The 14,276-nt window shown below is 51.1% G+C and overlaps 1 protein-coding gene across 1 annotated transcript in view; it reads left to right on the top strand.

Moving 5' to 3' along the window:
• Positions 1-9,215, top strand: part of NEIL2 (nei like DNA glycosylase 2) — a 13,498-nt gene extending 4,283 nt beyond the window's left edge. Inside the window, exon 3 of the mRNA XM_019538106.1 lies at positions 9,141-9,215. Within this exon, the coding sequence (XP_019393651.1) occupies positions 9,141-9,215 (75 nt within the window). The remainder of the gene's footprint in view (positions 1-9,140) is intronic.
• The last annotated feature ends 5,061 nt before the right edge of the window (positions 9,216-14,276 follow it).

The following is a 14,276-nucleotide window of genomic DNA, read 5'->3' as shown; positions in this document are numbered from 1 at the left end:
GCATCCACACCAGAAGACAGGCAGGTGATCCAGGCTGACCTGGACAGGCTCAGCAAATGGGCAGATGAGAACCTGATGGTGTTTAACACCGTGTGACCTCTGGGCGTCGACTAGCCACTCCCGGGCGGCTTTGATCTACTGGCAGATGTCATGCCACTTTCCGGGCCAGTTTGTCATCAAGGTAGTTCTATCCTCCTGCGTCACCATCCCCGTTCTCACCTGTCACGTCTTGGTGTTCCTCAGTAGGCAGGGTCAGTTAACGGGACCCTCGGTAGCCCGGGCTGTGCCCGACGCTTGCTCACAGGGCTCCACCACCCCTACACTCCAGCCTCACACCACCTTCGGTGGACCGCCTAGCCATTATCCGCGATCTTCCCCGCAGGTCACGTTCCCCGCTCCACGTCCTGGAGCCAATGGCTAGAGGCTCTGCTTGCCCCTGCAGGCCAGTCCCTACACCCCTTCACTCCTCAATCCCTTCCTACAGGGTACCTTCCCCACTACGGCACCCTACTGAGGCCACGGGAACATTTATCCCTATTGCCTCTGCCCCATTGCTCGGGGTAGCCAAAACAAAACGAATACACCGAAACCAACCCGTGACCTGTTCCCCATTCCTGGACCATTAAGGGGAGGGATGGCTGTCCTCTCTGTTCGTCACTCCCCTGACTAGCTCCAGTCCATCAATTAACATCCTGGGCCCCAGCGGCGATCCCCGCCCTGATTGCAACCCCCTTCATGGCTATCCCCGGGTCTTCGCCCCTTGGCGTATCATCCTCCACGTCCCATCGTCCCAAGCACTCCCACCTGGGTCCTGCTGCACTCTCAGGAGTCACTTCCGCTCTCCCTCCGCTCAGCCAGCCGGTCACTCCTCCATTGTTTGGCAGGGGTCCTCGACGGGGCACTCCTCTCTCCCCAGCCAGCATGACAACCTGCTTGTCAGGCTCCCCGGGGTCTGCTCGTGGAACCCGCTCTGCTGCTGGCGTCGGCTGCAGGTACCTGAAAATTGTAGCAACACCTGATGGACAAAGGGACTCAGTACACGTGATTCAGTGAATTACCACGTATACATGACAGATTTTTCTCTGCAATGGTGCAATTCCTTATGAGCTAAACTCTACTACATCAGGATGTGGTTTAGTTTGTCAGAATCTGGAATAATTTGAGACACTCAGACCTTGCTGTAGGAGACCAGTGAGAGGTGAATATGATCCCCACTCACTCCTTTCCCCTCAGCGTCTGGGAGGCGACCTGCCTCACTACTGATGAGATGAGCCTGTGCAAGTACACAGGGATACGATCTGGCTTTGGATCCAGCTGCTTCAGATGGCCACGATCCAATCCAGAGCTCTGGATCAGTTTGCTGCTTCAATCCAGCCAAAACTGCTCCAAAGCTTTGGAGCTGCCTTGGAGATCTGGCTATAGGCTATAATTGGGGATCAATGAAATATCTATAACTTTGTTTTTTTATCTCCATTTGGGTGAAGCTTACTGGGGTGGTAGCCTCTGCTGAGAGCATGAAGTCTACTAAGCTTCAAGAAGATAGGTGCAGGGGTTTGGGGGGAACTTCACCCTAAACTCTTGAAAGCCAAACTCCTGTCACATCTATGTGTTACACCACAGGAGGGCAAAAACTGCAGCAGTGGTTGCCCCTGGTGAGGCCACAAAGTCTGTCATGTTTCAAGATCAGTGCCGGGGTTGCCTCAAGTTGCTGACAGGCAAAACTCATGATGTAGGTGTGTGCTTAGGTGACTGCACCTGTCTTGGGGCACAGGGGGTGTGAAATCTAGTGCAGGTCTGGGTGCTGGGCCTTGCCAGGCCACGAAAACTGCCAGCTGTGTGTGTCTCGCTGGGGGAGTCTGTCGTTTTGGGCCCTGCACCCCAAGCTGCTGAAAGGCAAAACTCATGATGTGGGTGGGTGACACTGCGTGTGTATTCAGGTGTGCCCTTCCTGGCACTGGGGCCTCTGCACAACATGGCAGTGTTCCCCAGTGAGGCCTCCTCCTCCCCTACAGCCTCATGCCCAGTCCTCCACTTTATGTGACAACAGGTACAATAACTCAGCTGGCTCAACACCAGTAGCAGCAGCAGCAGCCTCAAAGGTCCCCAGACTGAACTGTCACAGAGCCTGTCGTTTTATAAAGGAATTGACAGCAAGAAGTAAAGCTGTTGCGTTGTGTTGGACATATGATGTTACTCATGGTGTGTGATGGCTTATCTTGTGTTTTTATGTCTATGAGTGTATTATGAAAAAAAAAGGAGTACTTCAAAAAATGTATCTTTGGAAGCTTTAGGGTTGAAAACCCCTTTGTCAGGCTGTGGAAGTACCTGCAGTTGGTGCTGGATGGAAGAAATAGTAAAGACGCCAGAGGCTGGCCTGGCCTGCAATTCAGGCAAGAAAGCCAGTCAGTGAAAATGGAAATGGAGGCGTCGGGGAGGAGGGATGGGCTGAGGTTGGGGGTAGGGGGGAAAGGGGGATGTAGCAGCACAGTTAAAAGTGCAGAGGTGCCTGGGGAGTCAGATGGGTGGCCGGTCACAGTGTGCCAGAACTCCACTGTGTATACCGAGTCCATGAGTTTCTGTACCTACTACCTAGGAGGCTGAGGAAATGCAGTTCATAGGCCCGGCTCTGAAAAGTGGTTTGCTTGCAGCTCTAGCTCTCCCTCTCCCCCCTCTCCCTCCCCTGCCAGAAGACCTGGCACCTGCCTTTCCAGCATGCTTCATATTGATCTTTCCTGTGCTGCAAAAGGTCTCTGTGTGTGAATCCTTTTGTATTGTGCGTTTTATTCCCTCTGTTGTGTGCATTCATTGGCCTCTTCTTTGAGTGTTTGCTTCAGCGCTAAGAGTTATGTAAAAATTGTGTGCTGTCTGTCTTCTTCTCCTATGAATATCTGATTTTTCTTGATAGTGTGTCTGTCTGTGTCTGTGTGTGTGCATGTGTGCAAGCAATCTGTGCACTTCCCTGCACAGTGATGGATCACACTGGCAGGGAAAACACAGCTGTCTTTTTTTCAAAGTTTCCAAAAAAAAGAAAAAGAGAAAATATAAATTCAAAGAAATGAACTGAATAGTAATACTAATAGTAATTGAATAGAATAGCTAAGCTAAGATAAACTAAATCCTACCCAATCCTTTGTAAAAAGAAAAAGGAGCAGGCAAGTTCAACTACAGAGTACAGCCAGCAAGCTGCAGTGCCTCAGTCCGAGCGTTCCTCTTTCACTCAGTTCCTGACAAGGAACAAGTTGGAAAAGGCACAGCACGCCTCCAAACAGGTTTTTATGCTGTTTCTAGTCCCACCCCACAGACGCGGTCATTGGAAAGGCAGCCAGGGAGAAATCCTTCTTACTGGCCACCTACACGTCAGTCTTGCCCCCTGCTCCTCCTCTCCCCTCCTCCCACGCTCCCTCCCTTCCCCCCTCCCCCTCCCTCTTCTAACTTTCAGTTAAGCTGTCCGAAGCATCCGAAGCATTTCCGAAGCCCTTCGGACGCTCCGAACTGCTTCAGACAGCTTAACTGAGCCCACGCTTCAATCCGGATCTGAAGCGTGATCCAAAGATCAAACAGCCCTAGGGTGTAATGTGTTTCTTTGGATGCCAGATGTTTTGCATGGCAGATGCTGTGGTGCATCCAACCCAACATATGCTTATTGTACCTATGTTCATCTATGTACCTGTAGGGACACACACCCCACCTGCCACTCACATCCCTGGCCATACTCTAGCCAGGGTGACAACTTGGCTGTGGCTGCTGCACCACTTCCAGTCAGACCCATGGTAGCAGGCTTGCAGTATTGCAGGAGGCTTGCATTAGGCTTGCAGCAGGCTTCCACCAGCAGGCTTCCACTATCAGGCTTGCACCAGCCTTGCAGCAGCTTTGCACCACTTGCAGTCAGACCCATGGCAGCACACAGATTCACAGGCTCACAGAAGTTTAGGGCTTGGAGGAACCTCATGAGATCATGGGGTCCAGCCCCCCTGCTCTGGGCAGGAAAGACTGCTGGGGTCAAAAAACCCCAGCAAGGTGTGCGTCCGCTCTCCTTTTGAAGATCTCCAGGGTAGGTGCGTGCACCACCCCGTTGGGAGTCGATTCCAGAGTCTGGTCACACGAACTGTGAAGTTTTTCCTTCTATCCAGTCTGAAACCTTGTAGGAGTTTATGAGACAGTTGCTCCTGGCTTTCCTCTGGGGTGCTTTGGTGAATAGATTTAATAGATTTCATAGACATTAGGGCCGGAAGGGACCCTGCAAAATCATTGGGTCCCATGCCCTGTCCCAGGGGTAGGAAGTCAGCTGGGATCAAATGATCCCAGCAAGGTAGGCATCCAAGTGTTTCTTAAGTGTTCAGAGTAGGTGCTTGCACCACTTCTGGGGGGAGTCTATTCCAGACTGGACCCCTGCCTGACCTTTTCACCCCATCCCCCATGATCAACCATGATCATGCCTGCCCCATACCTGGCATTTGCATGGGCAGAAACCTCGAGCTTGGCCTCTGTTGTATGACCCGGTCAAAGTACTGAGGGAAAGTGGTGGCTAACATGGGGCAAAGTAACTCCCTGATGAGTGGTAAGTAGTTCCCCAGTGGAACTGGAGAACTGCATGATAGTTTAAAGGGCAAATGAAAGCACTCATAGCTGAGAAGCGGTTATTGAGTTTGTGCCACTGTGGGAGTAAGGGATGGGCACAAGGGGTGGTGGGAGCCAGCCAGCACAGACCTTGCATGCATGCTGGATGCTGCCATCCATGGTGGCACACTGTCGTGCGTGGCAGACAGTGTGTCACCAAGCCCACTTTACAGTGTTCAGCTGACACGCTTGATGAATAGCGGGCTAGGAATCCTGTAGATTCATGGGAAGTAAGGGCTGGAAGGGACCTGGAAATATCATCCAAGTAAAAACACCCTACTCAGGACTCTTTGAACACTGATAAGATCAAATGATCACAGGAAGGTGTCTGTTCAGTCTCCAAAGGCTTCCAAGGTTGAGGGCTGATGGCACATGCACCTTGGGTTTGGGGCATTGCAGTTAACTGATATCAGATGTGGGGATGTGGGGGTGACAGGTGGGAATGGGGGGTGGATTGTTGTGAGCGAAGGTGAAGGACAATGAAGAGCATGGAGGATCTGCAGGTGACTTGTTTGCACCCAAGTGGCAACAACTTGGACACAAAGGCAGCCAGGAAGGCAGGCAGGCAAGCCCTTCTTGGATGATTTTCCAGAACGCTTCTTATCCACTCCTCTGATTCTCAGAGCACACAATAATCCCCCACATTTCTTCCTTCCTTAGTTTTCAGTTCTGCGAGGTATGTTGCCGCCACTGCCATTGCGGAAAAATGCAGACTACATAGGAAACCTGAAAATGATGCCTGGACAGATAGGACTGTCAATGGCATCAGTACCTGTGTGGTGTGGATGTGGGAAACAGCAAGGCAGGCACATCCAATCTATGGCTGAGTGTCGGCCAGCGATGTGACAGAAGGCATTCGTGAGAAAGGGAGAAAGAAGGACTGTCCAGCTCAGAAACCTATAAAAGCAGTGATGTTAATGTGCAGTGCAGTGATAGTAGCTGAGTATTGCTAATTAGTGGTCATCACCTGTTTGTTGATTTAACCATTGTTTGTTGATGTAAGCATAAACAATGCCTATGGTTCCTGCTTGTAAAATGAAACAAGTTGCATATTGCCTGCTTCTTGCTACCAAGGGTAGGTTGGTGATTGCTTTAAGTTATGCGTAATGCTGTAAATCAGGAAAGGCTAATTATGTAAATAAACTTTCCTGCCTTCTTTTCTTTCAATGTGGGTGGCCATCAGGAAATCATCAGGCCCCGGGGCCAGGCTTTGTGCCAAATGAACAGTTGTTTGCAACATTAGGGAGGGTTGCCTAACTTGCCAAACCAGAAAAATCAGTAAATACCCACAACGAAAAAGCATAGCACATGGGGGAAAAGGTACTGTGGGTTGGGCGTAGGGGCCACTGCCAGGGCCAGGCATGCCCTTGTCACAAGTTAGGAGCAGCCGGTGGCTCAGGGTCCCGTGCCCTAGAATGAGGGACACTGGATTGGTCTGGCCCAGGGCACCGCTGTGTGGGGGGTCTTTGTGGGTCTGACTGTGGGGTTAGACTGTGCAGTTGTGACCGGCATGGGCTTCGGCAGAAGGGAGTGTGGCACTATGGGCTACCTGCACTTGGGCACCAGTTTTTCTAAGAGCATCTCACCTGATGCCATGGGTCTGACTGTGGGGTGACATTCCCTGTGCAATCATGAATGGTGTGGCAGCCAGCACAAGAAAAAAATCAGCATTCAGTCCGGGGCAGGGGCAGCTTATGAGGTGATAGCTCTGTTGTCACCCTGGCCAGGGTATGGCCATGGGAGTGAGGGGTGGCAGGGTGTGGATGTAGGTCTGACTGTGGGGTGAGACTGCAAATGTAACTGGTGTGGGTGGCAGCACAAGGGAGCATGGCAGCTACAGGCTACCTGCACTCAGTGTGCTATGAGAAGGCAGCTGCTATTTGCTCTGTCTGACTGGAAGGCAAATGAAAGCAGTTCGTGGCACCCCCTTTAGGCACCCAAGAGGTTTTTTTCATTCCTAGATTGAACCAGGGGCAGATTAAGTAGTAACTGTCCCATTCTCATTAAGGGCTGGCCATTCAGAGGCAGAGGCAGATTATGGCCAGGGCATCCCTGGGAGAGTGTGTCGGTGTGTGGGGGGGTGGGGATTGCAGGTGTCTGTACTTGAGAATGAACATCCATTCATGTTGGGCTGGGTGGACTGCAACATCTGGCGTGCAACACCTGGAGTATGAAAAAACACATTACACCTGGTTACTAAAACAGGGCAGCTAACCTCAGCCCCTCCTATCTGCAAGTCCAAGCAACATCTGGTAGACAAAGGGGTGAACTACAAAAAAGTTTCAGTACCATCTGATGGACAAAGGGGCTCATTACATGTCTTTGAGTGCACCCCTGCTTGCACGTGACAAATCCATGGATGCGACGTTTTAATTTGCAGTGACCCAGACTGAACTACATCCAGATGAGTTTTCCTTTAGTGCACCAGGAAGACTTTTAAAGCACCAGGAAAACCTGCACATGCAAACGGTAACGTGGTTGGAATGCAAGAAAAGATAAAAATCGTGACATGTACAAGCGCCCTACTTCTGTCATTAAAGTAAATAAATCCTGGATTTGGCATCTCCTGAGGTAGTTAGTCCAACAATTTTCTTCAGGAACAGGGATTGTGAAGGCTTCTCAGATGTCAGGAAAGCTGCCTGCTCCGCGTCACACAAAACGGAGGGGAAGCCGTCCCTTCAGTGCCTCTGGACTCCTGCTACAGTATCTCACTACCTCAGTACCTCAAAATTACTAAACTAATAAAATTTTTCTTAAAGAAATCACCATTCTCTCTCTCAATATTAGATCTGAATGAGATGTTTCCAGTTCCTTCCATTCCTCTGAGGGACATGAAACATTTCCTTTTTCCCTCCAACTTCATGGAAACAATTGCAGGGTATGTCATATAATATTTGACATCTGATCCATGAAGCACTTGCTTAATTGATTGAAGGTTGCTCTTTTCTTGCTCAGCTCTTTTGAGAAATCAGGAAATAGTGAGAAGTTACATCCTTTAAACAGAAGATTTCCAATCCTCTAAGCTGACAACAAAACGTGAGCCTTGTCAGGGAGTCTCAAGAGCTTAAACATAACTGGCCTAGGCTTGAGCCCATTCTGGTTAGGATTTGATCTCCTAACCAGTGGCAAGATCTTTTGCTCTCAGGTGGAGGCAATGTTAGATCTTGTTTCAGGATTTCTGGTAGGGTATATTGTAAGAAACCAATCATATTTGCTTCCTCACAGCCCTCAGGAATCCCAGTTAATCTTACATTATTTCTAGGGGAATGATTCCCTTGTTCAGCAGTTCCCAACCGTCAGTAGTACGTAGACAACTGTCAGTGGTACGCATTAACAGATGTATTATAATTACTTTATATGACAAAAATTTGTTGGTGGTACTTAAGGTTGAACTGAAAAAATTGCTGGTGGTACTTAACAGTTGTAAAATTTTAAATTGGTGGTGCGCAATCTGTCAGGGTTTGGGAACCTCTGCTCCAGTTCATCTTGTTCTTTTAATCTGTTGCTCTTCAATTTAAGAACAGCATTCCTTTTTTTAATCTCCACAATATCAACGCTGTTCTTATTCACATCACTTTCCCAGATTCCAGTGCGTGCTTTAATCTCACCGATGCCTGCAGAAAGCCCAGGTATATCCCAAGAAACTCCCTCTAGTTTCTCTGACAAAATCTGCCTCTGGGAGATGCTCTCCTGGCACAGCAAGGCCTGAGGCATCTCTCTCTCATCACTGACCTGTTTGGGAGAGCCAGGCCGTGTCCTCTTCATATGCTGGGATTTCTTTCCAGAGCTTGCTGATGCCATTTATACATACCTAAAGAGTCCACGTATTTTACTCATGAAAATTAAACAAAAAGAAAGAAAACAAAATCATCTTGATGCTATTAGGATGTGAAATATGGAGACCTGAGGACCTGAGTGCTTAAGCAGCCATCTGGTGCCATGCTCAGGGAAACGATTTTGGAAAGAGCAGTCCTAACACCAGATGAATGAAACAGGTCAAGGATATTACAGAGACCTAAGGACGATGGTTAACCTCACCCTCAAAGTATACAGAATGTTCCTGGTTTGACAGAAAAATAGTGGGGGGCCCAAAACTGGACACAATACTCCAGATGTGGCCTCACCAACCCTGAATAGAGGGGAAGAATTACTTCCCTCAATCTGCTGCCAATGCTTCTACTAATGCAGCCCAGGATGCTGTTAGCCTTCTTCACAACAAGGGCACACGTTGGCTCATATTCAGCTTATTATCCACTGCAGCACATGGGTCCTTTTCTGCAGAGCTGCTCCTTAGCCAGTCAGTCCCCAGCCTTGCTGGAGGAGGTTGCCCTAATGCCGGAGACCTGGACTTGGGCAGTGTTTAGCACGGAGATGTAGATTCAGTCCAACCAAGAGTGACATGACCACTACTCCTCCACCCTGACAAAAGTAAAGGTGGTAGTAGTGTTGTCAGTGATGACCCTGCTGAGGAAATCCATGGCAGCCTAACTCCACGCCCTGCCAGTGTGGCTCGGCACCTCCAGGATGCTGTCAAGTCCCCACCAAAGACCAAGCACTCCTGGGGGCTCAAGGTCCTGCGGCTGGTGGCCACCTCCTGATAAAAATGGGCCACCTCCAGGTCGTGCACACGGGCATAGATGTTTATTAGGTTGAGGACAAGCCCCTGCATTTGGATCCGGAGATGAAGCAGGAGGTCTGGCATCACCTCAGTAGCAAGAAGCACCTCTTGATGCAGGCTCGAGGAGAACAGGATGCCCACCCCACAAGATGTCTTCATGGGGTGGCTGTAGTAGACCCTGTCTCCCTGCACCAATTAGATTTGGCATCAGAGTTGTTTGGGTCTCCACCTCCAGATGAAAGAGAGTACCTGGCTCCTGCAGAGACCCGTCCTGCAGCTGCACACTTTAAAAGTCACCACGGTGAGGGACCTCATTAGTAGGGGATGTTGCCAGGTTTGGCAGGACTTTCATAGGAGGCAATGCCAGCTGCAGGGCTCGTCAGAAGTCCTGCACCTTCCCCTAGCAAGGTGTTGTGAAAACCGAGGGCCCACTTGTAGTTCTTGGCACCACTCTGTATATGCTACTTATATCCCCCATCAGAGCCTTCACCGAGTTGAGAACTTGGTGGAAGTCCCCCCAGTGGTCCAGGCCCAGGTGCACCTTCTTCCTGAGCGCAGCTTGCTCTCCAGGAATTGGAGCAGCTCCTCTTTGGGCACGGCCAGCACAGAGAGGTCTGCGGGCTCTGTTGCACCCACAGATTCCCAGTCGTCCCTCCTCCTGGTCCTGTGCTTTGGGGGGCTTGTCTTGGCTGCTGGATGGAGTGGGTCTTTCTCCCTCCTCTGCCCCTGTGGGGGCAAAGCCAGGCAGAGCACTGCCTGAACCACGAGCTACCTTCCCCAGCACTGGAGGAGGAAGAGGAGCAGCCCCTTGGGGTCAGGCAGCATAGGGAGTGCCAGGGCAAATAGCAGTGGAGGCTGTACAGGGTCCTTCTCAGGGTTGGCAAGGTTTCTGATGGAGGACCTGCTTCTCCCCGGTCTATACAAGGGCCACAGGACATGTTGGGGTATATGACAGGGGTAGCTTTGATGGGGCACCCAAGAGATGGTTTGGGCACCTTGGTGGTGATGGTGCCCATTCTGGACCCTGGAGAAGGGAGTCTTCTCCATTGGGACCCACTAGCCAAAGCCCCAGGGCTACCACCTCCCCAAGAGAGTTGGAAGGAGAGGGCTCTGCTGCTAGATGCGTCCCAGGGGTGGCTGAGGCCAGGTCCTCAGCATCTGTGGTAGGGGCAGGTGATGGCTGGCAGAGTTGAAGGTCTCCTGAATGAGCTGTCCTGGATCTTCCTCCATGGCAGTACTGGATGACTTCATTTTCTCTGGGGGTGGGATTCATGGTGCAGCTCTTGTTCCTAAGGGAAGTCTAGTGCCAACATTGTGCTGGGCAAACTCTGTGAAGCCAAGGGATCTAGTCCTTGGCCTGAGCATGAAGGGGATTAAAACCTTGGAGGTTTATTACCTGTAGGTTCCAGCAGGGACCTTCTTTAAACTTTCCCACTGATAGAGAAATAGAGTAGCTAATGAGCCTAAAGTTACATACCACTTTTAATACATTAATGCAATAGTTAATTAAGCACTTGCAGCATCTCATGTATCAGCTTCCCTGTGCTTTAAAATGGTGGCGTGGGTGCTTTAACTAAAGCTTATTCAATGAGCAGGCTGTACTTACAGGGTGCTGTACTGAGAGGGTGTTGGAGCAGCCTCCCAGCACATCTGCCGCCACCCTTCAGCTCTTGCCTGGAAGAACACGAGTTCGTCATCCTTCTTTCGCCCCCACAGCCGGTTGTACGTTCTGGCTTCTCCATCCAGTCTGAACCTCACAGCATCTTCCCTACATTATCTCCAGAGTCTCTGTTCTTCTTTGTAGAGCAGGCCTTGTGGGTGGTTGCCTGCCCATTGAGGGAAGACTGAGGGAGGGGGAAAATTCTGCAGTGCCCAGGCTTGCTTCTCTCTGAACTACAGAGGGTGCCTCCTGGAAATGTGGGAGTGATGCCTGCCTGCACAAGCTACAGCAGAGTCTGTACTCCCTGTAGGCTATGGGTGGGCAAAATCCAGCCCGTGGGCCACGTCCAGCCTGCCAGGCACTTTCATCCAGCTTGCAGCACCCTGCAATGAATTGTGTCCCACCCAGCGAGGCACCCACATGTACAACCCCACCAATATACCCTGTTATGCCTTGCTCCCACCCTCTTGGGCAGAACGGCCCTGGCCAGCCAGCAGCAGCTTCCAGGTGGGGCTCCTGCTGCAGCCACCCCATGGGAACCTGCTTGGCTGCCTGGATGTCCAACCCGCTTGGGGCAGCAGGTAGGGAAGTGGAAGAGCTGGTGGGGGAAGGTGGCATTGTAGGAGTGCAAAGCGCAGTGTGGAGCCTGCTCCCAGGGGAGCAGCAGGAGCATGGGCCTCAGCTGGAAAGGTGTGGGTGGAGGGTGGGCGGTGTAGAGACCCCATGCACGCTCCTCCTGTGGTGTACAGCCCCCGCTGCTGGCACCAGTGGCAGATGAAGTCAAGACACTTGTGCCCAGTGCAGGCAGCTGGTGTGGTGCGGCTCCAGCCAGTGTTGTCACAGGACAGAGGTCAAAGCCTGCCCGGCTGCCGCTATCACTGGGCCTTTGTGCCGTGTGCCTGCACCTCCCACACTTGCAGCGAGGGAAGCTCCACGTCAGAGCCTTCCCCATCCCCAGCTGCGCAGGTCCCAGCACTTTGCTAAGAGTGGAGGGAGCCTCACCTCCTGCTGCTGCTGCTGCTGCTGGCAGCGGGGTTGTGCACCATTGGGGGAGTGTGTGAGGTGTCCCTATGCCCCCCCACACTCTTCCACACACCCATACCCTTCATCAACATATACACCCCAACATACCCTATGCCCCCATACACAACCACAATGTCTCACAACCCCCCACACCCCTCCACACCCCACCATATACACACACAGAGCCACACTCCACCAGATACACACAATATAAAAAAGTGACACTATTTTTGAGTTATTCTGCAACCCCGTCTATATACAGTACATAATCACAAGTCACGACAAATATTTTTTTGTAATAAAATTAAAATATAGAAGATGTTTGACTTTTAGTGTATGATTCGGTTTTTTTCTGGTTCTAAGATGATTTTTCTGGTTCAAGAAATGTTTGGATGGTTATCTTGCTGGGGTCATCGAATGATCTTGCGAGGTCCCTTCCAGCCCTAATGTCTATGAACGCTATGGCAACCCCCCTCCCAAAAGAGCATTGTGGAGGAGAGGGGCAGCAAGGGACTTTTGGGGGCAAAGATCAGGGGTTAGGCGGCAGAACTTCTGGTCCCAATGTGGCAACCAGGGGGTAGGGCAACTGTCAAGGGGCGGAGCTACCTATGTGGCCCCCAGCACCTCACCAAAACTTGTTCAGCAGCCCTCCACCCAAAATAATTGCCCGCTCCTGCTGTAGGCTCTACTTCGATCCCTTGAAACCATAGCAGTGGGGCACCCTACTGGACTTGTCCTCTCAATGCCCCACAGGTTGGGAGTGCTCCTATCTGCTTCTTGAAGCCCAAACAGATGATAGACACCTGAAACTGAATTATGTCGCCTACAGGAGCTTATGCCTTTCTGAACTCGTTGGTGTCTAAGGTACTACCCTGCCCTGCCTTCTGCCTGATTTCAGACTAACATGGCTAGCTCCCTCTCTGCACCCCGAATGAATAAGACAGCACTTTCTCTGCAAAGAAATCAGTTTATTCTTGGCAAGACGGGAGGCTGTACAGAGTTAGAGGATGTTTGCTTTAGCCATAGCTTCGTTCAAAGGATGCACACTCCTAGACATCATTGCTGGGTTCCTGGGACGTCTCAGTGCTGTTAGTGCTTTACGAAGCCAACAGACCTCGGCTATTCGCAGTTAAATAATCTTGAACATAACAGTCTTGTCATAGCCACTGAAAGCCAGGCTTCAGTACCCTTACTCTTGCTACCACAGCAGATGCTCGCTTTTGCTGGCTCTAAACAGCAGTCAAGACTCACTTGGGCAGATCAGAACAGGCATAATAAAAGGGGAACACGCTGCGTCTGGGAGCAGAAGCTTTTTCCAGCTCCCTTTCATGGAAAGCAAGTTGTATCTCAGTCCAGGTGCTAACGGGAGGACATACTAGTGAGAGCCCATGGCTCTGGGCTTTAAGATGCTGCTGGGGAAGGTGCACCTCCAAGACAAAACCCTTCTTGTGGAGTGGAAGACACAGATATGCCTGCTGGCACGGAGGGATTAGCTCTGACCTGCTTGGTGCAAGCTGAGACGAACCCGTTACAACAAACAACTCCTTTGCCAAAGGCCTGAGCTCCATTGGTGAAGTAGGGGCAGCTGTGTGCGCTACCCAGGAGCAGGGCTGGGGAGGAAAGTCTCCATCCCAGGTGTCTCTCCCATTCCTGGGTGAATGCACTCCCATGTAGACAGAGATGAGTGAAGCCTGATACCTGCTGGCTGCTCTTGCTGGGAACGACTACAGGGTAATAGCACGGGGTTGCCAGCTAGCCCTGAGCTAAAGCACCCTCATGCCTCAGCCAGCCCCTCCTGAGCACATGGAGCCCGGTGGGGGCAGCCCCGGGCTGGCACGCTCACGCCCTGGATCCCCTGCCAGGCTGGGCTGCTCCAACCAGGCTCCATGGGCTGCACGTGAAAAAACTCCAGAGCAAGGTTTATTCATGCACATTAATTGCACATGTAGACACTCCTGCTGAGGCCACTGGACAAGCTCATCTTCCCTTTACAGTGTTTCCAGGTCCTATAAAAAACCAACATCCTTTCTGTTGCTCAATATGCTAGATGCTACAGGGAAGAAGAGCAATGCTTCCGAGGGAGGTGTCATACATGGGCAACAGCCATGCAAGGGCTAAGGGGTGACCCAAATCTACCCACGGTAGGGCTCTGGGTTTGATGATCATTGCTCCATTGTCTCAATTTGCTGACAGTACACATCGCGGGTCTCTATGGGCATTACTGGGCAAACTCAAACAAAAACAAAGCTAGGAGTATTTCAATCACCTCCCCTTGAAATGAAATGGCTGCAGCTAACATGGAGGAAAGGGGTATCGGCAGCTATTGAGCATGGGAGATAGGGGCTCGGCCTCTGAGCT

The sequence above is a fragment of the Crocodylus porosus genome, unplaced genomic scaffold (assembly GCF_001723895.1).
Source record: "Crocodylus porosus isolate Cpor-Errol unplaced genomic scaffold, CroPor_comp1, whole genome shotgun sequence".
In the NCBI taxonomy this organism is placed as follows: Eukaryota; Metazoa; Chordata; order Crocodylia; family Crocodylidae; genus Crocodylus; species Crocodylus porosus.
Note: the sequence above shows the minus strand (reverse complement) of the source record. Positions and strands in the feature narration are given on the sequence as shown.